Source organism: Dendropsophus ebraccatus, chromosome 7, assembly GCF_027789765.1.
Source record: "Dendropsophus ebraccatus isolate aDenEbr1 chromosome 7, aDenEbr1.pat, whole genome shotgun sequence".
In the NCBI taxonomy this organism is placed as follows: Eukaryota; Metazoa; Chordata; class Amphibia; order Anura; family Hylidae; genus Dendropsophus; species Dendropsophus ebraccatus.
In genome coordinates this window covers 37,027,804-37,055,552 of record NC_091460.1, presented here as the reverse complement: position 1 = coordinate 37,055,552, position 27,749 = coordinate 37,027,804, and the positions used below count along the sequence as shown (strand labels likewise).

General features: G+C 42.7%; 1 protein-coding gene across 2 annotated transcripts in view; it reads right to left on the bottom strand.

The window, feature by feature from the left end:
* The window catches only part of FAM193A (family with sequence similarity 193 member A), a 51,876-nt gene that overhangs the window by 11,643 nt on the left and 12,484 nt on the right, over nucleotides 1–27,749 (bottom strand). Inside the window, exons 2-16 of one of the 2 annotated variants that reach the window (XM_069977324.1) lie at nucleotides 20,527–20,592; nucleotides 17,316–17,561; nucleotides 16,908–17,077; nucleotides 14,614–14,781; nucleotides 12,828–13,050; nucleotides 12,581–12,705; nucleotides 11,116–11,263; nucleotides 9,851–9,928; nucleotides 6,158–6,270; nucleotides 4,263–4,505; nucleotides 2,902–3,055; nucleotides 2,635–2,814; nucleotides 1,912–2,160; nucleotides 1,232–1,430; nucleotides 623–895 (exon numbers count right to left, since the gene is read on the bottom strand). In XM_069977324.1, the coding sequence (XP_069833425.1) occupies nucleotides 623–895; nucleotides 1,232–1,430; nucleotides 1,912–2,160; nucleotides 2,635–2,814; nucleotides 2,902–3,055; nucleotides 4,263–4,505; nucleotides 6,158–6,270; nucleotides 9,851–9,928; nucleotides 11,116–11,263; nucleotides 12,581–12,705; nucleotides 12,828–13,050; nucleotides 14,614–14,781; nucleotides 16,908–17,077; nucleotides 17,316–17,561; nucleotides 20,527–20,592 (2,635 nt within the window). The remainder of the gene's footprint in view (nucleotides 1–622; nucleotides 896–1,231; nucleotides 1,431–1,911; nucleotides 2,161–2,634; nucleotides 2,815–2,901; nucleotides 3,056–4,262; nucleotides 4,506–6,157; nucleotides 6,271–9,850; nucleotides 9,929–11,115; nucleotides 11,264–12,580; nucleotides 12,706–12,827; nucleotides 13,051–14,613; nucleotides 14,782–16,907; nucleotides 17,078–17,315; nucleotides 17,562–20,526; nucleotides 20,593–27,749) is intronic. The other variant, XM_069977325.1, reaches the window with a different exon arrangement.

The window sequence follows — 27,749 nt, the reverse complement described above, 5'->3', positions numbered from 1 at the left end:
GCAAATATATGTAATCTACAGTGCCCTATGGATTCAATGTACAGGAACATGCTAAACATCCTCTAATAAATTTTACGTCCATTAACCTAGTGAAGACAGTCATGACAACTTTTGATATGTTGTTGCCCATGGTGAGACTAACAATTCCTTCCATACTTATCTATTCATCTCCCTTTCCCCGCTTTCTGCTAAAGACACAAAAATCTGTGTGAGCTTTCCTCTGTCCCCCCCCCTCCCCCTTCTGAGGCAGCTTTAAGTTACTGACTGGCTTTATCTGCAACATTGTAGCATCTTTGTAATGCTGGGAGGGTAACACTGCTGATGAAAACACTGTGAATAAATCCTCCCTGCATTACAAAGAAGCTGCAATGTTGCAGATAAAGCCAGTCAGGGACTTGTTTACATCAGCCGTCTCAGAAGGGAAGGGGCAACAGAGAGAAAAGCTCACACACAGATTTTTGTGTTGTCAGTGTAAAGCAGCAACTGAGAACTAGGGGAAGGAGACTAAATATATAATAAGTATGGAATGAATTGTTAGTCCATGGACCGCAACATATCCAAAGTTATGTTTGATTGGAGTACCCCTTTAAATCTATGCTGGTAGGTGTGCAGTTATCCTCACCTATAGAAGAAGGCCTCTTGGATGACACTTTGAACTGGTTACTGCTAGATTGTACCGTGGTGGCGGTACAGGAAACGGACGAAGTTGCTGATGACGTTGCCATGACAACCTTATTAGCTTCTATAAAGGCATCCTGGAAATTATATAGACATTTCTTTTTGGCAGTGTTTTTCTTCTCTTTGACGTCCGGTACCGTTGTGGTCTCACTGCTGGATGTGGTGGGAAGTGTTTCTGGTCTAATTTCTGGGAGTGCTGGTCCTAATATGTCCCCTCCTGGAAAGTGATAAAAGCCGAGTGTTAAACCACCCCGTAAAGATCATGGCAATAAGTCCAGCAACTAATTGCAGCCACTATAATCCTAGCACAGCATTTCTTTACTCATTTTAACTAATTAAAGGTGTTATCTCAAGACAATACTGGGCAGTCCCATAGCAAATAAACAAAGTGGCAGCAAGCATCCTAAACTGCTGCTCCGCTTACTCCAGCAACAAGGGACTGATCTCTGAACCTTTCTAAATTAAAAAAAATAAATTTGTGTTTAAAAGGAGAAGCCACTTTACAGTAAATGCCAAACGAGAGCCTCATAGAAGAGCTCTAACCACGACTTACCAGCTAAGGGGTCGGGTAAAAAAGACGTTGGATTCCAGTTTTTCTCATTCATCATTTCCGAATTCCACAAACTTATAAATTTTGACCTGTTCCACTCAGGGGAATTGCCAAAACACGTAGGGTATATGTGATCTTGTAGAGAGGCATTGAACACTTGATGCTTATTTGTGTGATTCTGTACTGTTGTTGGTGGCAAGGCCTAAACGCATAACCAAAAAAAAAAGTCATTACAAATACAAAAGCATAAAAGTCCAAAAAGAACCTTGAGGTCAATGTAATATATGTTCTGTCCTCGGAACACCCTTTTAAATGGAAACGGGTTAAATAAAAACCTGTCCAAATGAAAACAACTGCCAATGGTGAAGTTGTAGCAAGCCTAGAGGTAGACTACATAACTGAGTTTTTTATGCTGAATCTAAATGGTGTGTGTTAAACCCTCATTTACAAGCATTGTAATGTACTTCGGTGCAAAACAATAAACCACCGTCAGACAATTCTGGCAGCAGCTTATCTCCCCAAGAACAAAGTTTTCATCATGTTTGAACAGGAATACACATGGATATTCGGCAGTCAAATGATTCAATCAAAAACAGTAGGCTCGGCACACTTTAACGTGAATGGTCCGCTTAAAGATTTGATGAAATGAATGAAATCTCAGACTTTACCAGTTGAGAACTTACCTTATTGTGTGCAAACGGAGAAGCATAAAGTGTGGGATGGATTAGAGGTCTGGGCAAGTGAGGGATTGTATGTAAGGGTAAATGTCCATGAATATGGGGGTAGAGGTGAAGTGCTGGGTGTGCTGGCTTGTCAGGATTAACAAACTGATGTCCAGTTGGGAGACGTCCGGCTACCAGTGCAGATGGAGAAAGGCCAGAAGCTTCCTGTTTACATACATGACACTCACAAGTATTTGGTATGGGTTCTACCTACAAAAGAAATAGAATATGATTAGTTAGTATGATTATGGTTACAACTACAATATTTACAAATACAGTGTCTGGTCACATGTACATAGCAATTTGTTATAAAAGGTTCCCATTGCAGTACTGGTAAAAAAAAAAAAAAAAAACACTTAGAGTGGAGTCCGAGCTGTTAGCTGCCAGAAGACCTACTGTATACACTGTAACATGCCCTCAGCGAATAATATGTCTGGTTTTCAGCTATTGTTTATAGCCATTATTCACAGACACATCTAAAATATGCAGTATATATTTGCTGAACTTTGTATTAGATCACAAATTAAAAGGGTTCTCTTAGAGCGGGTCATTTCCTTTTTGTTTTACATTATGTCAATGCCTCCAAATGTTTGATGCACCAGTACAGCAAGGGTGCACTCTAACATTTATATTGTACAGGACATAGGGCTTCAACCACAGAGCTAGAATAAAGCCATGCATTACTTGTGGACTGAGGTATGACGGCGGGGGGCTGTCCATCTTTGCGCCTTCCTTTCTAGGTGACCTCTTCCCAACATGAACGTCTTCTTTTTCCATATCCAGCTGCTCGCCACCACTTTCACCATCTGCTTCTTCATCGTCCGCCTCCGAGGAACTGCTGCTCGTGCTGCTCACTGAAGGAGACTGTAAAAGCAGAGAGAATGGGTATCTCTCTCTCTAGGAAAGCCAAGAGCCATGACAGATACCTAGACGTCATGGAAAGTGATATACCTCGTCTTTCAAGGCCATGTTTTCACCACCACCGTTGAGCTCACTGTGAATGCCATTCATGTTAGCCACAACATCTGCATCGTCGTAGTTGTTCAGGGGGTAAATATCTGCAAATTTTGCTGATAAAGGGGCGCAATCTTCATCATCACTACCACTAGAAACAATGAGAACATAGTTAGTGTTCAACCAGTTCATCTTAGATTTGCATTACACGTGTGATATCTATTAACTTAGGGACCAACTTATAACATGGCCGGAGTGTGTGACAGCTACACTGCAATATAGGATGAAGATAGCAAATGCACTTGCACTTACCCTGCTAGAAAGCAGTCTCCCAAAACTGAATGTCATCCATATCTGAGTTTCACAGATAAAAAGGACGAGTTTGCACTTAAATGGTACACAAACTCTTACCGGTTTGCAAAAACATGAATCTTGCTGCAAATAGCCTTTGTGAATGCACCTCAGAGAAAACGCAATGGACACAGCTCCTGGACCTACCTAATAGAGTAGAAGTCCTACTCAGGGGGGCCTCCCCTGCCAGCTCAGCAGGCTTTAGGACATTCACATAGCTTGGTGTCTACGCTCAGTGTCCTATTACACAGATACTGTCAGTGATATGTCCACTGATGGAACACAGTGACTGCATATGGGATCAAAAAATTGGTATAAGAGAGCACCTTAAAGTGAAAAAATGTGATTCCTTTATTCACATCAGATGCGTCTGATGTGAATAAAGGAATCACATTTTTTCACTTTAAGGTGCTATCTCTTATATCATTTTTTGGACGGTCCCGTACAGTGAGGCGTGCACCATATTCTATTTTTCGCTAGCCACTGCTATCCAACTTCTGTATTGTGTGCATATGGGATCAGACAGCAGAAATCCTCACATACCTCAATATAATAGTAAAGGTATACATAGCTTCAGTAGATTGTTCCAAGCTTTTAAATCCTGCACAAAAGCAGTATACGTCCGGCGAATGAGAACAGTCACAAAATGATGCCGTCCGGTTTATTCAAATCAATGTGGCCGTAGGCTGCACGCCGGGCTGCACGTCAGCATCCTTTTTTCATGGATTCCCAATGTGAAGCCCGACGTGGGGCTCAAAACGAGATGTAAACATACCCTAATACTACAGTGTGCATAGGGTCCAGGGGCTGGAACAATGCAAATTTTTGAAGTATGTGTATAGGGAATGCGGCACACACTTCAGACACTAGTAAAAAAATTTTTACTAATTTGCTATTACACTAGAAACTCATCACATAGTATCAAAGTGTAGATGTAGTCATGCTTGTGAATGGCAATGATAGATAACAGCACACAACAATTATATAGCTGAATAAAAGGAACTCACAATGTAGGTGCAGAGCCATTGTCTGCAAGGATCAGCCTGGGATGCTGCTGGATAGTGATGGGAGAACTGGGACCAGAACCTGAACTGGCAGAGGACATGCTGGGCGGATGAATCTCTGACATGTAATCTGGAGTAGCGTCTACTTGTAGTGGTAAGGGGTTTAGGTGGATATCGTCTGCAATGGGTGTATCCATGATACCACACGTGAGGATGTGAGAGAGGCTGCAGTCGTCGCAGGTGCACCTGGGAGCAGAGCATAGAGCAACCATCAGAGAAGTGAAAGAAATTAGCGTTTTATGTGAAGGTGATAATCAAAACAGCGACACTACACGCGCCAGAATTAGAAGCTGCAAAAACTAGTGTGCATACAAATTACCAGCAGACTACGGCTGTCACCGATCCTCATAGACCCGAGTGTTTACAGCACCCCCTCTACCAGCTTTCTAAGGATTGTTATACCACGTACTATAGTAATATTCCCAAACTTATAACATGGAGGACAGCATTAGCATCATATGTAACTGACCACATGGATTCAGCTCCTCTCCCAATAGAATAGTTGATTTTTAATACACCCGGATCCTTCTCTCACTCCTCCACCCGTAGCTGCTATTGGGGAACATTCAGTAATCTGTTATACACATGAATCTTAGCAGACCACTAGGAGCACTGGGATGCTTACCACTTTTTGTTGTTAGGAATAAGGATATTCCTTTATTTCAATGTGCACTATCAGCACATGGGGCCTACGTTAAACTGTGTAAATTTATGGTATATTTAAAGGGGTTATCCAGATTTAAAAAGACATGGCCCCTCCCAGAAACAGCACCATACCTTCCCTCAGGTAGTGTATGGTTTTGCATTTAAAGGGAACCTGTCAGCAAGACTATGCTATCTAATTTAATCACTATCATGTTATAGAACAGGAAGAACTGAGCAGATAGATTTTTTTTTGTTGGAAAAGATTCTGTATAACTTGTTGATTAAAATACCTGCTTAGTCTGTGGTAAGGAGTCCAGTGGGCGGTGTCACTCAATGGACTGGACTCTTTAGAATGGAAACAGATTTCAATCCATAAATTACAAGTTATACTGAATCTTTTCCCATAAAGATGTATATCAATCCGCTCAGCTCGTTCTTCTCTATAACATGATGCTGATAGCTTAAGTGGCATTTTCATGTTGATGGGTTCCCTTTAGGCTCAAATCACTTCAATGGAGCGGAGCTGCAGAACCCAACTCAAACTGGAGACAAGAGTCATGCTGTTTGTGGAAGAAAGCAGCCATGCTTTTCGAAACCCTGATAACCCCTTTAATCCTAACACAGCGTTCTCGGAGATCTCGTGCAGAATCCTATATTGAAGGAAGCCACATCTAAAATTTTGACGATTTTTGAAGCCAAAGCCAGGAACGGATTTGAAAAGAGGATAGATCCCAGTTTTTCCTTTATAACCTGTTCTCTGCTTAGTGTTCCTGGCTTTGGCTTCAAAGATCTGTCAGATAAATCTGTGTAAATGCACCATTAGACAGAAATCCTCCAATGTCATGGCAATACGAAGCATCAAGAGGAACAGATATACCGTTATTTAGCCCTAATAAAAGCTGTTGTCAAGCGTTGCTACCCCTACCCCTATCTAATCCTTTGTTCAAGCCCTATTCATCTCTACAGCGCTATCCCTAGAAGTTTCAAGTGGGTAGCCAGAATCTTCAGGGCATTGTAGCAATAAGGTTAGGGCTAATATGCCAGCAACATACGATAGAAAAGCAAACAACTATTTAGAGCAATTGCACTCAATGTGGTCCAGGATAGGGGCAAGCTATGGCCTAAGGGTGGGGCAGTGGCTTGACAGACCTGTAACTATAAGTACAGGGAACCCTCATGGACAACACACTCACCTCCTCCTGTAGTTACAGTTCGGACAGTCGGACATACACATCCGCGTTGACAACATGTGTCTCATTTTGTCGGCGAAGTTGTTTTCTCCAGTTAATGCCTTTTTATTGTTCAACTGAGAAAAAGAAACAAAGTCATGTATAAAATAAGTACTATATATCTATACTCCTAGGCTGGGAGTCCCCAGTGACCGCCAAAGAGTAAAAGCTAAATTTTTGCCATTACCACAGCAACCTTAAACTTATCTTGTGAGGACAAAAGTCCCAAAAATAGCGAGAATTTTGTCAGGATTAAAATTTGTGCAGTCGTTGCTAACTTTCTGCTATTTTACCGCAACTCACACAGCAATGTCACTGAAGCTCCCAAGCCTTAAAGGGTATTCCAGACAAGAGTATATTTCCAAATCTACTGGTGTCACAAAGTTACACAGATTAGTATAGTAAGACATAAGATTTTTAAATAGAAGTAATTTACTAATCAGCTGCAGTATGCCCTGCAGGAAGTGGTCATTTCTAGTCTTGACAGTCCGTGACAAGAACTCTCCAGAGCAGTAGCAAACCCCCTTAGAAAACCTCTGGTCTGGACAGAGGTGGCAGCAGAGAAGCCTATGTCAGACTGGTAAGAATATAGGACATATAGCAGCTGATAAGTACTGGAAGACTCGAGATTTTTAAACAGAAGTCATTTACAGATCTGTATAACTTTGACACCAGTTGATTTAAAAACGTTTTTTTTCTCCAGAGTTCCCCTTTAAAAAGGGAACGAGGACTGACATAGGACATAACATTTTCTGTGATTGGTTTATGGACATGACTTGGACAGAGGTGATAATTTAGTTAAAACAAAATAGAGAAATCAAGCATACATACAAATTAATGGCAGCACCTGTACAAAGATCCATACAAGAAATTCTATGTTCCTGCCCTAAATACATCCCATGCATTTATACACACAAAGCAATGCACATGGGAACATGGGACTATTGCCCAGCCCTTACATTGCAGGGCTGGACAAACCCCAGGAGTCAGGTGACTAATAACTAGAACTTAACACTTTTAGCTTCTGATAAGAACTAATGTGTTGCCAATATTTATTGTTATGTGAAACCAAAAGGTTATTTTACTTAGAGACATTTAAACATGTTATGCAAGAATGGAAAAACTATGGCTTCTTCCTTACAAAAACACCCCCAACTATCTGCAGGTTGAGTGTGGTATTGCACCCTTGCACTACATTTCAATAAGGCTGACCTGCAATGCCATGCACAGCCCATTGACAGGTGTGGTGCTGTTTCTGGAAAAGGAAAGCAGCCATGTTTTTCTAATCTTACACAAACCATTTAAAAAAGGTATATCCAAGATATATCTGCAACCTAAAGCCTTTCTTTGGATCAGTTCAGCAGCTGCCAGCATAGGACAGTGGTTGGATGGCCACCATGCCGCCGAAAGGTGCAGGTTGCACGCCTTTAAGTTCTAGAATAGTCAACTATTCAACAATTTAGCTGATCTTTTGGGTTTCCATTTTTGACAGCATAAAAATCACTGTAGAATGTGGGGATGTAGAACGTATTACAACTCAGCTCTATTGACTTCAATGAAACAGAGCTGCAAAACCCAAACTGAGGACAAGGGTAGCATGGTTACTGGAAGTGGCCAAGTTTTTGTAAGCCTCGATAACCCCTTTAAATGAGACTTACTGGCTAAATCAGCATGTTTTAAATTAAAGGTCAGCATCTATCTGAAGTTGTAAAAACTAGGTCAACCATTTTCCAACATTCACTATAAACAATAAGTTCACACTACGGAATTTGCGTGGAATTTAAAGTGGAGGCTGCGCTGTGCCTGTCAATTCTTTGGGCGAAAGGCGGAGTGCGTGTGAGAGATCCTATTGAACGAATGGGACAGGCGGAACGCCAATCAAAATCTGCAACGCGGACGCCACTTGAAATTCTGTAGTGTGAACAGAACCTAAAAGGGATTTTCATGAATTAATCAGTCTGGGTGCCGAGACCACCATCAATCACTAGAACAAGCTGGAAGAAGCATTCAGCTGAGTCCTTTGATCCCCAATTCACTGAATGACATGGGTTCTTTAATAGGTCTATGGTGCCCATCTCCAGCAGTAAGTCGGGGAGAGAAGAGCTCAGCCAAATACTTCTAACAGCTTGCAATAGTGAGTGATGGTGCTTTCAGCACACTGGCCCTAACCAAGCTTAACTTCTGAAATGTCTCCAAGTCTCTAAGATAGGTCAGAGTTCTGTTAAAGGGGTTGGCCCCTTTATAGTAAAAATTGTTGCATGTGTAGTATAAGTGTATTCACATTACTTACTGACAGCAGCTCCCTGTGTACCCCATAGAGCTAAAATCAGACTTCCCATCTGCAGGCTGTGCTGCCCTGCGCTGTGGCGAGTCTGTCCATAAGATGGCCGACATGGTGAAGCATGTGACCATGTCCCGCCCTCAGTGTCCTCCATAGTAATATACAGGCTCAGGGGTGGACACTGGGGGGCGGGGCATGGTCACACGTTCCTCCATGTGGGCCATTTTATGGACAGACTCACCACAGAGCATGGCAGCACAGCCTAGAGGAGGGGAGTCTGATTTTAGCTCTATGAGGTACACAGGGAGCTGCTGTCAGTAAGTAATGTAAATACACCTACTAATACTGCACACTGAGCAATTTTACTATAAAGTGGCCGACCCCTTTAAATGATTAGCACTTTAATACTGAAGGCCAGTAATAAAAGACTAGGAAAGAGGGGGGGGGAGAGGTCCTACTCCCACCTTCCCATAAGCAGCTGAATTATGAGCACTGTGGCCTCTCCACTGTTTACCATGCACAGTGCTAGACATTTTTAGTGGCTTTGCCTGGTATTACAGCTCAGCACTATTCCAGTGTATGAGACTGAGCTGCAGTACCAGACACAGCCACTAACAGAGGATATGGAGGTCACAGTGATCACCACCCCTTCAATTATCTGATATTTTAATACTGAAGGTTTATTCTTGGTCTATGCAAATAATAATCCTTCAGTGTATGGCTGCTTACCCTAAACACTAAGCCCCTTAAAGGGAACCAATCACACTAAAAACGGCCATAAAGCTAAGGAAACGTGCTGGTACATCACCCAGCACACTTCTCAAACATCCCCCTGTACCCTGCGTACCATGTACATATAAACCGCAACGTTAATTTAATTATCTCCCGAGCTGTATGTAAATTACCTGCTAAGTAGTCATGGTGGGTGGGTGGCTTGTTCATCTAGTCACGGTCCAGGCCGGGCTACTTGAACAAGCCACCTGCCCACCATGACTTCTTAGCAGGTAATTTACATACAGTGCGGGAGATAATTAAACTAACTTTGCGGTTTATATGTACCAGAACATTTCCTTAGCTTTATGGCCGCTTTTAGCGTGATTGGTTCCCTTTAAGCAAGTCTCACTGGCAAAGTAACTTCATGTTTTTATCATCATTTTACTTTTCTGTGCTTTATTTTGGCAACATGAATTTCAGGTAAGCAATACAGACACATGGCCAACGTCTGACACAGCCGACCTAGCAAACCAAGCAGATTACAGAGCAGTGGAAAGAAATTGCCAGAACAGATTACATTCAATTTTTCTTCTTCCCCCCAAGGATTTTGCTTCATGAAAGTCAAGTCCAAAGCATAGTGAAAGCAATGGTTGCAGCCTTACTTGTTCTTCAACAAACATCCTTTGCTTATAGTATTCCCAATCTTCTTTTAGCATCCTGTGTTTGGACTGCAAAGCCATCTAAAATGAAGTTTAAACCAAAATAAACAGGCTTTCTGTAAAATCTCGCTATCTACCTAAGAGGGCCTGAGCTCTGAGGACGCAGCAAATTTTACAGATAATGCAATGGGGAAACCAGCCATTAGGCCGGGAATTGCTATTTCTCTGATCTGAAAAAATATCACTGCAGTTATCAATGTTCGCAATGGTGCAACCTCTCCTCTTAGACCTCTACATTGTGCTGTTGCTCTGGTATTCAATTGGTACCATTCCCTTTGTCAATGGAAAGTTGACATCCACCATTCATAGGCTAATAAGGCATTCATTTGAAGGAGCTACCCAGGATTAGAATAAGCACAGCTTACAAACAGCACCACCCGTCTTCAGGTTGTGTGTTATTGAAATACAGCTCAATGCACTTCAAAAGAACTGAGCCTCAAAAACCACACCTAAACTGAGCACAGGAGAGGTGCTGTTTTTGGAAGAAAGCTGTCATGTTTTTCTAAGCCTGGACAACCCCTTTAACATAAATGCCATGGAAAGCTATGAAAGCTTTTGACATGTTAAAAGGGATGCTGTGTGACAGATGCCACATAGTGACATTCATCACCCATAGAACTTTGTTTCACAGATACATTTGCAAAATCTTGTATAAAGAATAGTGTCATCTACCAAGATGTGTCATTTCTCAGGGTCGTACATATCAATACCAAAAAAATGGAGGCCAAAAGGACACTATTTTGGCCTCTGTCAGGTTAGTATAACCCAAGAGAGAAATTTAAATATCTATCTAAAAAGCTTTCCTAGTATACAAAATAAAGGTAGATTTAGAGGTCATGTGAACAGGGCCTTAGACTGCATTACAAATTGATTGAGCCAGAGTTGCAACACCAAGTGGTGCTATTCTTCTAATCATATTTAAAGGGTCTTGAGCTTACAACACTTGCATAAATAACTTAATATATAAGAAAAAATTCTGAGGGTGCAAGTGAGTGGCAAGATCAATAACTAGTCGTCCCCGTGTGAACTGCAACTAGAGCGATTGCATTACTCTAATATATCCCAACTACCTCTCCAGTTGTTTGTACACGCACACATAGAAAAGACTATGGATGTCAATGAGAAGCACATCTGAGCATGCATGACACAAATCTGTTGGTGTCCCATTGGTAAACGATTATTAAAGGAATAAACCAGCTATTTTTTACCTGCTCATCGACATAGTTGTCAATTCTTTTCTGACACTCCAGCCACTCTTCAGCAATCTGACCCATCTCTTGCTCCAGCTGAAGGTACCTTTGTAGTAAGGTACTATACATGTCCTCGCTGTATGAGTCGTGTGATGTTGTTCCGAGCCTGGAGCACAAAACATGCATCCGAGTTGGTGAGTAACTTCTGCAGTAATAAGACCTTTCTTTACATCACATGATTTTCCAAGAATGCTGCTCGACAATACTGTGGATGTAACCTAACAATGAACCTGCACTTATATACAAGGAAACTGCAGACATAGCAAATGCAAAAAGCATCATTGGAATGAATCTATTTATGACCAAGCAGGACGATTAAAGTAGGGCACTGCATGTTGGAAAAAAAAAAAAAAAACATTTGCTGGGGGTCCTTCATATTCCAGCAATCACACTTCTGACTAGGTGGTACCGTAACCGTGTCTGGCTTGTATATAGTCGGGCCTTGACCTGTTTTCTGCTCCCTTTTACCCTTCCTCTTCATCCCTAACACACACACACACACACACACCTCCCTACCAGTTTACACTTTCATAGGACCACTAGAATATGTCTTTAGCTGATGTACCCTGTTTTGTATGCCCTCAAATGCTATAAGCAGTACATAGTGCACCTTGCTATATGTCAGCTTTTCTTTACTGTATTCTGCTGAAATGCACATTGCCTTGCTGTACTATATTGCATTGTTCACTTATTTTACATGATTGTACTTTGGTGTAGCCTTGTTTTTCATTTGTTTATGCAAAAAAATGTCAATAACTAGATTAAAAAAAAACCACTGTAATAAAGCTCTTAAGCTCACGGGGTGTTCCCTGGCGTGGCAAGAATCCCAGGTAAGTACATTCCACCCTCCTATTATTAATCGCTTCTCTGCCTACTAGTGCTTGCCCACTCAAAGGGAGGTAGGCATTAAGAGGATGGAGAGGAGATGGCCAGCCCTGGACTTTTGTCTTGCAGGGGAAAACCCGTCTTGGCACTTTGGCCTTTTTGTTTTGTTAGTCAAAGGAGGCCTCTTGCCAGTGGAAAGAACCATAGTAGGTAAAAGCATTTAGCCCTTTTCATCCATGTGCTTATTTACACCTCTGTTTCACTGCTGACAGGTTCCCTTTAATTTTTCATCCTAGTGCAGCCAAGGCAGAAGGAAGCTGCCAGACAAGACAGTAAGGAGGCTGCCATCTCCTGGAAGACTTCTGTATATGCATACATTTGTTTACATACATAAGTTTTATTTGTAATTCCATAAAAAAAGAAGTATATGCCTGTGTCTTTGTTATGTTTAGACTTCCTATTCCCTGGAACACACCCCTACATATGAACAAGTAAAGGCACAGGCCCGTGTAATGCGGAATCTAGCAATACCCAACCTATACATCAGGAAACGTTAAAAATCAGGGTAATCATTTTTGAGCACTTAAAGATCCATTACCTCAACTGTGAAACCAGTGCCGGCAAGCTGTTTTGGAGTAAAGGTTCAGAAAATACCAAGTTTTCAAAGAGATGCTTATTGTGCAGTTCCCATGTCACCTGGAATTTCTTCAAATGTTCATTTTCCTACAGTCCAGAAGATTAAAAAAATAACAGGAAACCTGCAAATTAAACTCAAAAGACATTGCCTGCCACCAGAAGCACATTGTTTTCAGGGCATGAGACATGGAGAGTCATTTTGTTCCTACCAAAGTGATGAGGAAGGTGCCGATTGTGCATGCCGCCTGACAGAGGGCACTGTATTCTTCTAGGAGGAGGGAGATGAACTGGTGAGCTTGAGGCGGCTTGTTTGGGGTCACCTTAAAGCCCAATGACAAGTGCTTGAGTAGGCGGACTTTCATCTCCAGGACATACTCTCGCGCTTGCTGCTCTAAGCGTTGATACAACTGGTAAGGGTCCCTTTCACATAACCTGTAAATATCAAGGAGACAGAAAGCAGGTATATAAGGCCTGAAAACATTGATCCATACAGTTTAATAGAACACAATAGTATATTGTATATAATATATACACATGAACCAGTAAATCTAGTTTCTCATAAAGATACACAATACTCTGGGACTGGGCGCTATGGCCAAAAAACTAAATCTATTATTTTAACATTATGGTAGATTCTCAATTTAAATCTAGATTTTTGGTTCTTTTTTTTTTTTTTTTTTGCTAAATAAACAGAACTATGCCACTCAGGCCCGGAGCTCCGCTGCTCTCCCAGCAGAACAGAGCACACAATGGTTTTTTGGGAAAATTGAATTAGCAATTTTCCAAAAAAATGAATAAAATTATTCGCCCCTCCCCCCCCCCCCAAGCCCAAATTAACTACATGAATTCGATTAATGCTTTGCATTATTCTACAAATATAAAATACACCTGCCAATACCCTTTATTTTTCCAAATTGCATGGATCACCGGATTTAACACTAGTCTAAGTGGAGATTTTGCTGAATAAGCTGCAATTTTCTTTTATTAGCCAATTGAACGTTTCCAGCCACAACAAACCACTTCATGCAGGTCACCAATGTATGGGGAAAATGAGACCTAGATCAGATAACAGCTAACTATGCTACAGGAAGTATTACTGGGTGATCTATGCTATTCTGAAACTTAGTAAATTAATACATTTACTTTACATTTGCAAAACAACAAAGAGCATTCTCTGCAGTCATATGCCATTAGAAGATGTTTTATTATAGTTTGAAGCATTGGGAGTTAATAGCATGTTAGTACACATCGAAAGTTAAAAAACAAAAAAAGATTTTCCACTTTCATTTACTGCCTTATCATCTGGACTGATGATAACAACCACTGCCAACCATTCACCATAGAATATAAAGAGAGTGTGGGTGCTCAGACCACCCCTGGCTGACAGATGGAGCAGTGACTAGTACATGGCTAAGGGCTTCACTCCTAGCTCACTGCAGGAGACAGGCACCATACAGGTACAATGGTAAAGCAGTCTCCTGAATAAGGAGAGACACAGAGATAGGAAGAGAAGCTCTGAGCCAAGCACATCTTCTGGCTCTATCTAGATATCGGAAGGGGACTGAACACCTTGACTCTGAACAATAAAAAGCTTTTGACATATTTGAGTGACATGGCAAAAGTTTTTAAAGTCACAGGGACACTAAGCACTATTGTTGAATGGCTTTGGGCACATTGCAGACAGAAAGGCTCACCCATCCAAGTGGGAAAACCCTTTATTTGCAGGCAAGCAAAGTAAAAGAAAAAGTAAGGCATTGATCACAGGGCCACTTTCAAGACGTTCTATACCACAGGTGTCAAACTGCAGCTCTCCAGCTGTCACAGAACTGCAAGTCCCATCAAACCTGGAGAGCTAAAGCTTTGGCTGTCCAGACATGATGGGGAATGTAGCTTTGCAACAGCTGGAGGGCCACGAGTTTGACGCTCCTGTTCTATACCATGCACTGGGCAACAGGTAATAAAATGTACGCTCTTGTACATCCATCATGCATTTACCTATCTACCAACTCTTTCATTCCATCCTTCTCTGGCACCAGTGACTGGTCCTGGTCATCCGCCAATGGCGTTCCAGCTTGACGGTATATGCAACGAATCATGTACCGTACATCTGACCAGTAATTTTGTAGCTGCTGGGATTCCCGTTCAGTCTCTGCTGAAATTTCCCTAAAATTAAATTGAAATAAAAAAATCTTTTAAGTGTCAATTTTGCAAAGTCTGCACCAGCCTTTACCTGCAGTTTACATTCCCACGTATCCCCATAGAAGAAAAAACTTGAATGGATGGATTGATGCGTTTCAGCCAAAAAAACAAAAACAAACTGGGCACAATGAAAATCTCTGCAGTGCTTTCAACCCGAGACTCTGATGTGTTGTCAGCCGTATCATTTACCCCACAGAGGGCAACAATGACCCGAGGACGTTGGTGTCCCGGACTTAATTTCTACTACTGTAGGCTAGATGTGGTGGATCTGCAATGCAATCTACAGTACAATATTTCTGGGTGGGGTTTTAAAAACACCATTTACATCTATTGGAAATTTCTGGTACAGAGTTATTCAGCTGCACATTACACCCCTTCAATGTACAGGGATGAAGTTCACAGTTTGCAGCACAAGCAGCAACAAAATCCAATGCAGATTTTCCTTTGTAACTACTACAGGTTCATAGCATTTTGTGACAAATGGAGACGTAGCTTCAGTCATGAAGCGATGATATCGCCTAAGGGAAGAACACTGAACAGTAAATGTGCTAAAATACTGGCCTAACACTGGCCCTAGCTTACATCGTTACTAGAGGAGGCATAGCTGTACCTATGGTGGAGGAGTCCCAAGCATTTGCATGGGTGGCTGGTGGGTTTAATGCACTAGGACCACGACAAGTCATTGGAGGAGGCCCCCAGTGGTTTAGCAAGCATCATGCCTTCAGGGCTACCAGAGCAAAGACTTTGTTTATTGGGGCTAAAATTAGCCACCCCACAAGGTAAGTAAGGAATTAGTAAGTGCCCACAGGTGGTGCTGTTAGCAAAGACTCAAACATCATATTTCAATATTAGTGTTTTCCAGCTAGACGAGTGCTAATACTCCCACATCTGCCACATGTTAGACGCTTCCTATGCAATCAGTAGAAGCTCAGGGGATGCAAACTTCTGCACTCCTATTTCTCCGGGATGTCCTAATAGAGTTTCCAAGGGAGAGCTTTCATTTATCAGGCATTGTACATTGTCTATTACCGAATTGAGGAACAATTCAGGGCAGTGACAGACTAAAAATTCCCCAGGATTGCTCATAAGGCTGTGCCTCAATATAAACTAGTGCTGAGGAGTCATCCCTTTAATAAAGACAAAGCTGAATCTGTGGCAAGTACAGATGAGCGGATCGGTCAAAATATTTGGGTTCTGCAACTTTATCCGAAGCGGAACCCATGGCGCTTTATTCCCTGCAGCTGCAGAAGTTGGATGCTGTATCCCTGTCCTCCAGGGCTCCCAACTTTTGCAGCTGCAGGGAATCAAACGACGAACTTTCAGGTTCAGGTACCGTTGCCGAACATTTCAGGTCTGCTCAACACTAGTGGTGAACAGATAGTTCCTTTAATCCAGAAAGCCCCAGTGTGATATCGGATTAGATGGATAGTCCTCGCTCCCTGCTCCTTTGCATAAACCCATGACCCTCAATGGCAAGCTTCCAGTGTGGCATAGATTACATAAAAGTCAAAATGTTTGGGTCATCTACACCAGACAGTCCTTAAAGGAGTACTTTGTCTTTTAAATCAACTAGTTTTAGAAAGTTATATGGATTTGTAATGTGCTTATGTATTTAAAAAAATCTCAAGTCTTTCCATACTTATCAGCTGCTGTATGCGCTGCAGGAAATGTATTACCAGTCTGACACAGTGCTCTTTGCTGCCACCTCTGTCCAAGAAAGGAACTGTCCAGAGCAGGAAAGGTTTTCTATGGAGATCTGCTACTGCTCTGGACAGTTCCTGTCAGCAGAGAGCACTGTGTCAGGCTGAAAAGAATACACCACTTCCTAAAGGACATACAGCAGCTGATAAGTACTGGAAGGCTTGAAACTTTTAAATAGAAGTAAATTACAAAACTATATAATTTTCAGAAATCAGTTGATTTGAAAGAAAAAAAATTCACTGGAATATCCCTTTAATAAATGGACTTTTTCTAATTTGTTTTCTATACATGGTTGCTGGGCTATTAGGATACGCAGACCAATTGATGCTGAAACTATGCAACTGCATTCATGGTACCCAATAAGATCTTGTATCAAACAAGTGTCTTACCTGCGCTCATTGCATGCTTCACAACTGCATGACATTTCAGGAGGTGCAGAGTTATTAAGGGCCACGGTGGGTGCAACAGTCTGAGCGCCGACTAACATTCGCCCTCCGCCAACAGTTTCCTGTTTTGAACCGCTGTTGCCCGGTGGCATGTGCAAAAGGAAATCTTGACTCTAAAAGAGAGAGGGGGGGAGAAAAAAAAGTGGTCGTCACACATTGGAGGCATGCTAACAACGATGCAATGTATCTGAAACACAAGCTCTGTAAAGGTTTGCAGGCAGTGCACCTTCTGCTGTAACTTTACATTTACTCCTATGTATGGATCAATGAAGTTTTGGTGCATCACTAACTACAGAAACTAGTAACCTATGTGTGTGCAAACAAAAGTGTGCGACGTATCAGCAGACTTACCACTAAAGATTGGTCTGGTGTGGGGTGGATATCCTCGCTTTCTACCGTCCGCCGGCAGTCTGAGCATACCCACAAGGGAAGGTGCATCTTGGCATTGGCTTTTGGAGATGTGGAAAGTGCTAGTTTGCTTGAATTTTTTGTGCCACACTCTGAGAGTGTCAGGTCCTTACGTTCACTCCTACAGAGAAGGCAATGTTCTCCTGTGGTATAAGGCGCCCTCTGACCCAGGCCAAATGTAAACGGTGCCTAGAAAGGAAAAGAAATTAACATTACAATTTGAAGACTCTCACAATCATCATTGCCTGGTACTAACTTCTAACACTAGAGATGAATAGGGTAATAAACATGTGACTTTCTTATTGATTTTCACTAAATTCTACATGTTCCAGTAAGTGCTACACCAAACCTATAAGACTGCTAAATCAATGATGTATACTGGGCATCTTCAGTTGCAACTTTTTCCAAAAATCAATAGTTTCTTCTGTTCATTTGTACCAAGTAATATATCTGACCATAGGAAAATTACTCTACTTACAGGCGTCCTCTTTGGGTCTACACCAGAAATGCCTTTTTTTTTTTATCAGTGGGGCAGAGCTACGAAAACAATGACCACGCTGGACGTAATGCATGCAAGAAATAAAGAGCGCCCGACAGAGCCTTCTGGCTTAAATAGGGGCAGACAAGCTTCATTCGTGCTGCTATGTATTTGACAAGACAAAACCGCACCGCATGCTGTACTATTTTCTTCAGCATTTTTGGTAGAATACGCAACCTCTATTGCAGATGTGAACCTGGCCTACTGAAAGGGTTAGGGCCCTATTACACGGGGCGATTATTGAGCGAAAAATCGTTATATTATTTAAATTTAAACAATAATCGTTCTGTGTAATTGCAGGCAACGATCGAAAAATCATTCGCATGTCTTTGATCGTTGATTTAGATCTGAACCTAAAATTATCATTGTTTGCTAATCGTTCGCTGTAATTCCACATTCGTTTGCTCAAGCTCCGCATCTTTTCACTAATCGTTCAGTGTAATAGCACATTGTTCATTGTTTTGGTCGGATCAGGAGTAAACAATCGTATTAACAATCATCGTTCTGTGTAATATGGTGATGATTTCAGGTTAACGATAAACAATCTCGTTTGCGATCGTCAGTCGTTAAAAAACGCTCCGTGTAATAGGACCCTTACTGTCACAATGATTCTCTCTCAGGACTGGAGCACTTTCTAAACAGACGCCAGAAGATCGAGTTGCTGTGGATATGTCCTATGCCCAGTAAGTTATTAAACGTATAGGGGTACCTTAAATTAACTTCTAGGAAGAGAGCAATACTTCCTAAATCCATCCTAAACCTCTGTCTAGCCTAATAGCTCTGTTTCTAGTGCAGCACTGTACCACACAACGCACCTGCGCAGCACTGTACCGCACAACGCACCTGCGCAGCACTGTACCGCACAACGCACCTGCACCGCGCAGCACAACGCACCTGCACCGCGCAGCACAACGCACCTGCACCGCGCAGCACAACGCACCTGCACCGCGCAGCACAACGCACCTGCACCGCGCAGCACAACGCACCTGCACCGCGCAGCACAACGCACCTGCACCGCGCAGCACAACGCACCTGCACCGCGCAGCACAACGCACCTGCACCGCGCAGCACAACGCACCTGCACCGCGCAGCACAACGCACCTGCACCGCGCAGCACAACGCACCTGCACCGCGCAGCACAACGCACCTGCACCGCGCAGCACAACGCACCTGCACCGCGCCGCACAACGCACCTGCGCAGCACTGCGCCGCACAACGCACCTGCGCAGCACTGCGCCGCACAACGCACCTGCGCAGCACTGCACCACAACGCACTTGCGCAGAACTGCGCCACAACGCACCTGCACAAAGAGAAGATCCAAGAGGGCCACAATGGTCCCCAGGATAGCAATGTCATCTTCCCATGACAACTGCAAGGTGGTTAGATACAAAGCGTGTCTTGCAGTAACTGCATAGTAGATCTGCATATGTAAGCTGCAGATTTCTGTGGATAACAGATGCAGAACTGGAGTGGAACATAGCCCCTGGCATAATTCCCAAGTAACCTTGTTTATCCACATAATGAACTGGCTAAAACAACTGGGATGTTCTGCTTGGTGTCTACAGGCTGGATGTGACCTTGCAGTGTTCTTTGGACCGCGTGCAACCAGCTGATTTATTGCAGGTGCCAAGTCACACACTGTATAAATACTAAAAAAAAAAAAAAAAAACGTAGATATGCAGCGCTGCATGTACAACATCTGCACACGAGCCACCTCTTACGCCGGGCTGTGGCAGGCTGCTGGGAAGCTCGGTAACCTTTGGAAAATGAGTTTCTGTGCAGCACACGTAACATAAAAGCTCCATGAATCACAGGGTTTTAATTGCTGTGGTATAGGAGCAAGCCGCACATCCTGATCAGGGAGACTAATGCAGGTTAGGTAATACAGTAATGCAGGAATCACTGAATAGCAAGGAAACCCAGACAAAATAGTAACCATCACCCTTCCTGCACGTAGGAAACCATTGCTGTATGGGGCCTGGGACCCTCACCCTATTCAAACCATGGGGCCACGCCTATGCATGTGGCTTTGTCTGGTAACGCAGCTTCATGTGAACGCTGAAGAGCACACCACCAGTCATGTACATCACTTAGGTACTGAGTGTTATCCATTTGGTTGACCAGGGCTGGGCTATATTAAAAGACAAGGCTGCGTGCACATGGTCACTGAAGTAAGGGGACCTATTTAGGGACACCCAACAAGCACATGCTGATGGTTTATACAAACAAAAGACTGGAGACAAGTACTCCCAATTTCCTCCTTCCATCGGTGTCTGTACACGGAATCATTACTGGAACCAGTTTACTATGAATAGACAGTGTGATTGTACAGAGGTTTGCCCAGAGGTCCGGAGAGGCACTCCCAATAATTATACATACGAATAAAGTCACAGAACACAACACAGTCTTTAGAATAGAAAACCCAGAACTGAAACCTGATCACAGCCGCATATACTACTGCTTCATGGTGCAGCCACCGGTGTCTTACTACCGCCTCTAAACAGACATGGCCACTCAACCCTGCAACAGTCTTGGCCTATCTTGGGAACATGCCATCAATTGCTGTGTGTCCTGGAAAACCCCTTTAAGACAATACTTCACATATAACCTCTTACCTGTGAGACGCCTGTGAAATCAGAACTGAGGGGTCCATCTGTGAAAGGGGTACCGTTTAATGCCATCTAAAAGACAAAAAGACATACAATGAGTTGGCTCATGCACAATTCAAGGTATACAACAAATCCTGGTCACCACTATAGGGTTGGATTCACATATGTTAAACAAGGTATTCCAACAGGAAAATATAATTTATAAACTTAATAAATTGCATATAAAGTAACATTACATGAAATGTCACCTTACATGACGCAATTATTATTATTATATTATTAATCATTATTATTATTCCCACATAGATCTAGACCCCATTATTCACAACCACATTGCAGGTATGGCTATATGTTTAGCAGGACGCAGCCAGGGTATTTCCTCACCCACATTATACACAGCACATGATATTTCAGACCATCTGCGTGACCACAAATTATGCAAAGTAACAGACACATCCTAACTGCACAGACAACCACGTGCGAGGAAACAAACGTCCGTCACGCTGGGGAGCTACACAGTGAGGTTTAAGGTTCCACTATCAGACAAATGCTGAAAATTTGCAAAAAAAAAAAAAAAAGTGACTAGTTACTATAGAGTGCCAAATCTTTTTACAAACAAGCTAAGTTTGGGTCATTCAAGTTTATGGGCCTGCACATTGGCTGCAAGGGTCTAAGAGGGGAGAGCGGCCACAAAGTCACAGTACCCATTTTCTCCCCCATCATCACTTGTTTTATGGGTGCAACACAGGTCAGGGACTAAGAGAAGCTTGGAGAAGAGATCTATCCATGCAGAGAATACAGCGGAGACCTGTGACTAGTCGGATACGGGTAGAGATAACACGGAGCAGCTAATGATGAGGAGAGAGGACTAAGTCATGCTGGCACAATAAAGGCTGGCACTTTCAGCGCTGCCAGAGACGAATACTAAGCAGCGCTTCATAATATCAGCCGCTCAAGTCAAATATGAATAATTCCGTATCCTGTTACCAGGCGGCAATAGGATAAAAATAGGCAGCCAAATTATCGGGGGAAGAACACCACCAGAGAATAGCGACACGGAGGATGTACGGCAGCCATACTGAGTTCTTCGAGGATTCCAGATGTCCTAGAGGTCAGACTTCTATTTAACCAGAAACTATACATCATGCATATATGTAACATAATGGATTACTGCAAGACGTAAAAGAGTGACAAGCACCAAAGCACTAGGGGTCTCCAGGCATCAAAACATCATGGTCGCCAAATATAAATTATACTTTATTGTTCTGCTCTATCATTATTAAAAGGGAAACTTCCCAAAGTAACTCTTCATACTGTCCAAATGTACTCTCCTTCCCAATGCTACCACATCACAGGAGCCCATCAGCTGCTAGGGGTGTCTCTGACAACAAGATTATTGACTGTTTCCAATAACAACCAGCAGAATTGTGAATGGACTACTACACTAATACAATGCTGGGAGCGGGGGAAGTGTATGCCTATGCGCTGCAATGACAGTGCCGCACGGATGCTTCATTACAGCATGGCACATATCTGTACAGTTCCCTTGTTCCCAGCATCTAATTACAAATTATGCCGAGGCGGAGGGGGGCGTCCGTTACATGCATTCCACGTCCGTTTTCCACAGCACTCAGTGCCAGCTCTGCTTCTGCTTGGGATAAGTAGTTTCCCTAAAAGCAGGCATTACCATTAACAGATGCCATACACAAGGGGTCCTTATACTAAATATGGATTCCAGGCACCTAGAAGGGCTCCGGGTGCAACAATGAGGCAGTAATATCTGATGAACTCCTTGGCAGTCTGTTTCCATCTGTAGCTCTTCAGCTGGGAGTATTGTAGGTGGTTTTATTTAAGTTGGAGTAACAACTTAAGACATGGATGAAAATACGTCCGTATGTGACAACTCTCTCTATGTTCCATGAGTCCAAATTTGCAAGGAACCCATCACACATCATAGTACACATTAAAGAGACTAACTGGGTAACTGGAGTCATTGTGCATATTAAGAGGCAGCAGACTCATTTCCACATAGCATGAAGTCACCCCAACCCGGTGAGGACGCCGGCGGAGCATTATGATGTAAATGAGGAGACAACACTTCCTCCTCCCCGCAGGCCCTCAACCCTTTCCTTGTACACAATCCCGCTTCCTGCTGCATATATACAAAGGGTCGGCATGGGAAAAGGACACTTTACCACCGTCACATGCAGAGCGCAGCTCGGAACAATCCTTGTCTTACATCGAGAAAAGCTCAGTTAGTTGTCACACTGGAGATGCATCGGGGAGCACATCATCTACAGGGAGACGTCATATGTATCTGTGATACATGAACCCACAGACACGTAACTGGATACAGCCCAGAACATTCCGTATACCCTGTACAGAGCAAGGACTAGTCAATCTATCATCACAAATCCACCCCCCTGTATCAGGTCAGCCAAACATCATAAGAAATAAGGTCATCACATCACTTAAAGGAGAACACCAACCAAAAATAAACATGTATAGAGGATACATTTTTTAGGTGATTATTTGCTCTTGTTTCATATTTTCTACATGATATCTTTGGGAAAATCAGTCTCTTTCCCCCTCTGGCAGCTAATATAGTCCCTTCTGCTGCAGAGGACATCATCTCTGCTATACTGTGATATTACTGCAGAAGCTTTGCTTTACAAACAAGGCACAGAACAGCGTCAGTACTGTAGTGACTAGAGGATCACCATGCAAAGACCTGGCTGGGGGAGGGGAAGGGGGTCAGACTGAGCATCTGTGTCTACCTGCAAGTTGAGTAAAAGGACATGCACACTAGCATACATTATGGATACACTATCCATGATTCATCAGTTTTTGTGAATCTGCAAATATACATAGGAGGATAAATAAATGGCCAGGAGGAAGAGCCCGCCAAAGGATAGCACTGACACCAATGACACTGATGTAAAGACAGAACATATAAGCGCAGCTCCGATTTCTGAGTCACAGATTGGCGGGCACATACCAATATGTGGGCAACCACACGTTTTTTCTTTTTCTGTTCATAAATCAGGATGGTAATTTACAAACAGAACACACTGATGTGGAGATGAGGCCTTAGGAGTTCAGACAAAAAATAAATGTTAAAGAGGATGTACCACTAGGTACATCCTCTTAAATTTAACACAGCGATAGAACTTTAAATTATATTTCATTTTCTTTATGGGGAGACAAGAAGTAAGCTGGAGTAAGAGAGCTCTGGCTGCAGCTTGCAAAGGGGTCAGGTCTCATTTTTCCATCACGCCAGTTCCCTAGCACTCTAATCATCTGTTAGTCATATGGAAGAGACCCGCGAGTGGTGGGTACAGCAGACTAAAGTCTAAGGTGTAAGGGGACTTAAAGGAGAAGTCCAGAGAAAATTTTAATTAAAAGTATTGTATTGCCAACCAAAAGTTATACAAATCCCCAATATCCACTTATAACGAGAAATGCCTATGAAGTGCTTTTTTCCCTGCACTTACAACTGAATCAAGGGTTCACTTCCTGGATAAAATGGTGATGTCACTTCCTGGATAAAATGGTGATGTCACTTCCTGGATAAAATGGTTATGTCACTTCCTGGATAAAATGGTGCTGTCACTTCCTGGATAAAATGGTGCTGTCGCGACCCGACTCCCAGAGCTGTGCGGGCTGTGGCTGCTGGAGAGGATGATAGCAGAGTGCCGTGTCCCTTAGTGTCCCCCTGCCATCATCCTCTCCAGCAGCCACAGCCCGCACAGCTCGGGCAGTGACATCACCATGTTATCCAGGAAGTGAAGCCTTGATGCAGTAGTAAGTGCAGGGGAAAAAGCACTTTTTATGCATTTCCAGTAATAAGTGTATATTGGTGGTTTGTATAACTTTTGGGGGCAATACTATAATAAAAATTTTTCACCAGACATTTTTACTTTAACGAGTCACTGTCGTTGATTTCTGAGAAGAAAAAAAAAAAAAAAAGTAAAAATGTCTGGTGAAAATTTTTTATTAAAGTATTGCCCCCAAAAGTTATACAAACCACCAATATACACTTATAACTGGAAATGCATAAAAAGTGCTTTTTTCCCTGCACTTACTGCTGCTGCATCAAGGCTTCACTTCCTGGATAACATGGTGATGTCACGGCCCGACTCCCTGAGCTGTTCGGGCTGTGGCTACTGGAGAGGATGATGGCAGGGGGACACTGAGGGACACGGCACTCTGCTATCATCCTCTCCAGCAGCCACAGCCCGCACAGCTCTGGGAGTCGGGTCGTGACATCACCATGTTATCCAGGAAGTGACATCACCATTTTATCCACGAAGTGAAGCCTTGATGCAGCAGTAAGTGCAGGGAAAAAAGCACTTTTTATGCATTTCCAGTAATAAGTGTATATTGGTGGTTTGTATAACTTTTGGGGGCAATACTTTAATAAAAAATTTTCACCAGACATTTTTACTTTAACGAGTCACTGTCGTTAATTTATTTTTATTTTTTTTGCAGAAATCAATAGTCCAGGCGATTTTAAGAAACTTAGTAATTGGGTTTATTAGCCAAATATGCCATTATCTGCATTTAAAAAGACTTTCCACAAGTCCCCCCCTCCCTCCTCTCCTTTCTGTCATCCACTGCTCAGAATCAGGAAATCTTGACTGTTTTACATCAGTCGGATCCTGTCTGTGCAATGGAGATGGGAGGAAGGAGATTAGTCGAGAGCAGAGAACAAAGGACTAGGGTCCTATTACACTGAGCGATTTTTAATGATTAACGACTAACGATAAACGATCGTAAACGAGATTGTTTATCGTTAACTGAAATCTTTCACCATATTACACAGAACGATAATCATTAGTTACGATCGTTATTATGATTGTTATTGCGATCGTTCCTATGATCGTTTATTCCTTCTGATCCCAGAAAAACAATGAACAATGTGCAATTGCACTGGAACGATTAGTGAAAAAATGCGGAGCGAACGAACGTGGAATTACAGCGAACGATTAACGTTGCCTGCAATTACACAGAACGATCATCATTTAAATTCGAAAAAATTTTCGCACGATAATCGTCCCGTGTAATAGGGCCCTTAAACCACAGGGAGCTTCTGAAAGCCCCTATTCAGAGGTCAGTGCTGATGTAGCAGTAAATGAACTCTTTGTTGTCTTGTTTCTGTGCCTCGTCTCTCCCCTCTCCATAGAGAACAATATAGACAGGGGGGAGAGTTTCAAACTGCTTTTTCATGATAAAAATGATTTTATCGGCTAATAAACCCAATTACAAAGTTTCTTAAAATCGCCTGTACTATTGATTTATGCAAAAAAAAATATATATATATTAATGACAGTGAGAGCAATTAGATTGCCCCTGCAAAACTATTAAGCCTTCAATGCCAGCCTTTATGGGAGCTGTCAAGTGGCCGTATGGGTTATCACCCAGCTTTCCCTGATGAGGACAGACGAAAGAAAAATGACATTCTAAACGATTTTTGTTTTCTTAGTTTAAAGTGATAGTCTAGCTACCATATAGTATACGGCACATGACATGAAGTGCAGTTGATGTAAACTGCTGATACACGCAGCATTGTTGACTTCTGAACACAGGGCAGGTGATGGCGTATGACTGCTCACAGTGCTCCCAGGCAGCACTCAGTCAGCCGGCTCTACATGCCCATCATCTTTCCTCAATAAAATACTACAGTATCTGCTCCATTCACCTGCAAAGAATTGAGAACTGGGGGCTCACAGCAGTGTACACATGGGTGGAGGGGCAGGTAAAGAGCAGGAGATAAATAGGGTAGATGAGAGCATCAGACAATACTGGGAGGCATTGTTATACATCCACCCAAAGCATGAAAGGCCTGTTTAAAGGGGTGTATAGGATCCGCTTAGTTACGCAGCAATAAGGTGGATAAAGCTAAGGGCTTTATTACACAGAGCAACAATCTGCCTGATCTGGCAGATTATCACCCCGTGTGTTAAAGACAGTGATCAGCTGAAGAGCCGATCTCCGCTGCTGACGCTGAAATGTAATACCACACAAAACCAGAGCACAAGGGAGGCGCTGTTTCGGCAAGAAAGTAGCTGTGCTTTATGTAACCCTGGATAATCCCTTTACTTTCATGCTGTCCTAACCACGAGTCAATGGGGGGGGACTCACCAGTCTTGATCAATAGATGACAAATATCCTGTACCAAGGTGTCTGACAGATTAAAGCTTCCATTCAGCCATGTTGGTGGAGTTAGGAGATGGAGCTCTAATCTGAATTGCTATGTAAGGTTTACCATTCAAGGTTATTCTAACCCTGCACCCACCTAAAGACTGTAGGGAAGAGGCGGCAGACAATAAGCGTGCTCACAATCTCCTCTCCTGGATACTTGAAAGGACTTGTTGAGCACATCCCTGAAGCACAGATGCTGCCCTCCACCATCTGGCACCACACCATCATGGTTACAGGCTATATGCCCGCCAAGTTATATAACTTTAGTTTTTATTAAAAATGAATTCACTTTGCAACATGTCTAAATGAAATATTTCCTATGATTTTAGTAGCAGCTCCTATGCCTGGCTATACATGAGAATTGGCCAATGCAGTGTAATGTTATCCTGGGCTCATATTTCCTTCCTAATTCTTAGTATCCTACTAAATGGATATAAGTATAAGGTGAGGAACAGATGGAAAAAAACGTCTACAGGGTTTGGCTGTCATCTGTTACCATGGAGACGCATGGAGCCGCACACAGCTGTAAACAAACTATAGCAGGGTTATCAAGGCTTAGGCTACATTCACACATCAGTCAGTTCTGTCCATATTTGCGGATCCGCAAAATACAGACGCAATCCCTAATATCAGTCTTTATACGCATCCATACTTTTACAAATCCATCTTGGGGCAGCAATTGCCTATAGCGGATGAACAGGTCCATTCAAGCATGGAAAGGCTGTAGATGGTTGCGGGTGCACATCCGTAGTCCTGTCTGTAGCAATGAAGAGAGCTAAAGATGTGAAAATGAAGCCTTAGAAAAATCATGGCGCTTTCTTTCAGAAACACGCCGCTTTTTATGTGGTTTTGTGTCTCAGTTCCAATGAAGTGAATGGAGCTGATTTGCAACAACACGCTTATCAACACTTGGGGAGAGAGGTGGTGCTGTTTTTGCAAGAAAGTATCTGAGTTCTTCTAATGCTGGAGTAACTCTTTAAGGCTTACAGCGACAGTAAGGGTACTATTACACGGAACGATAATCG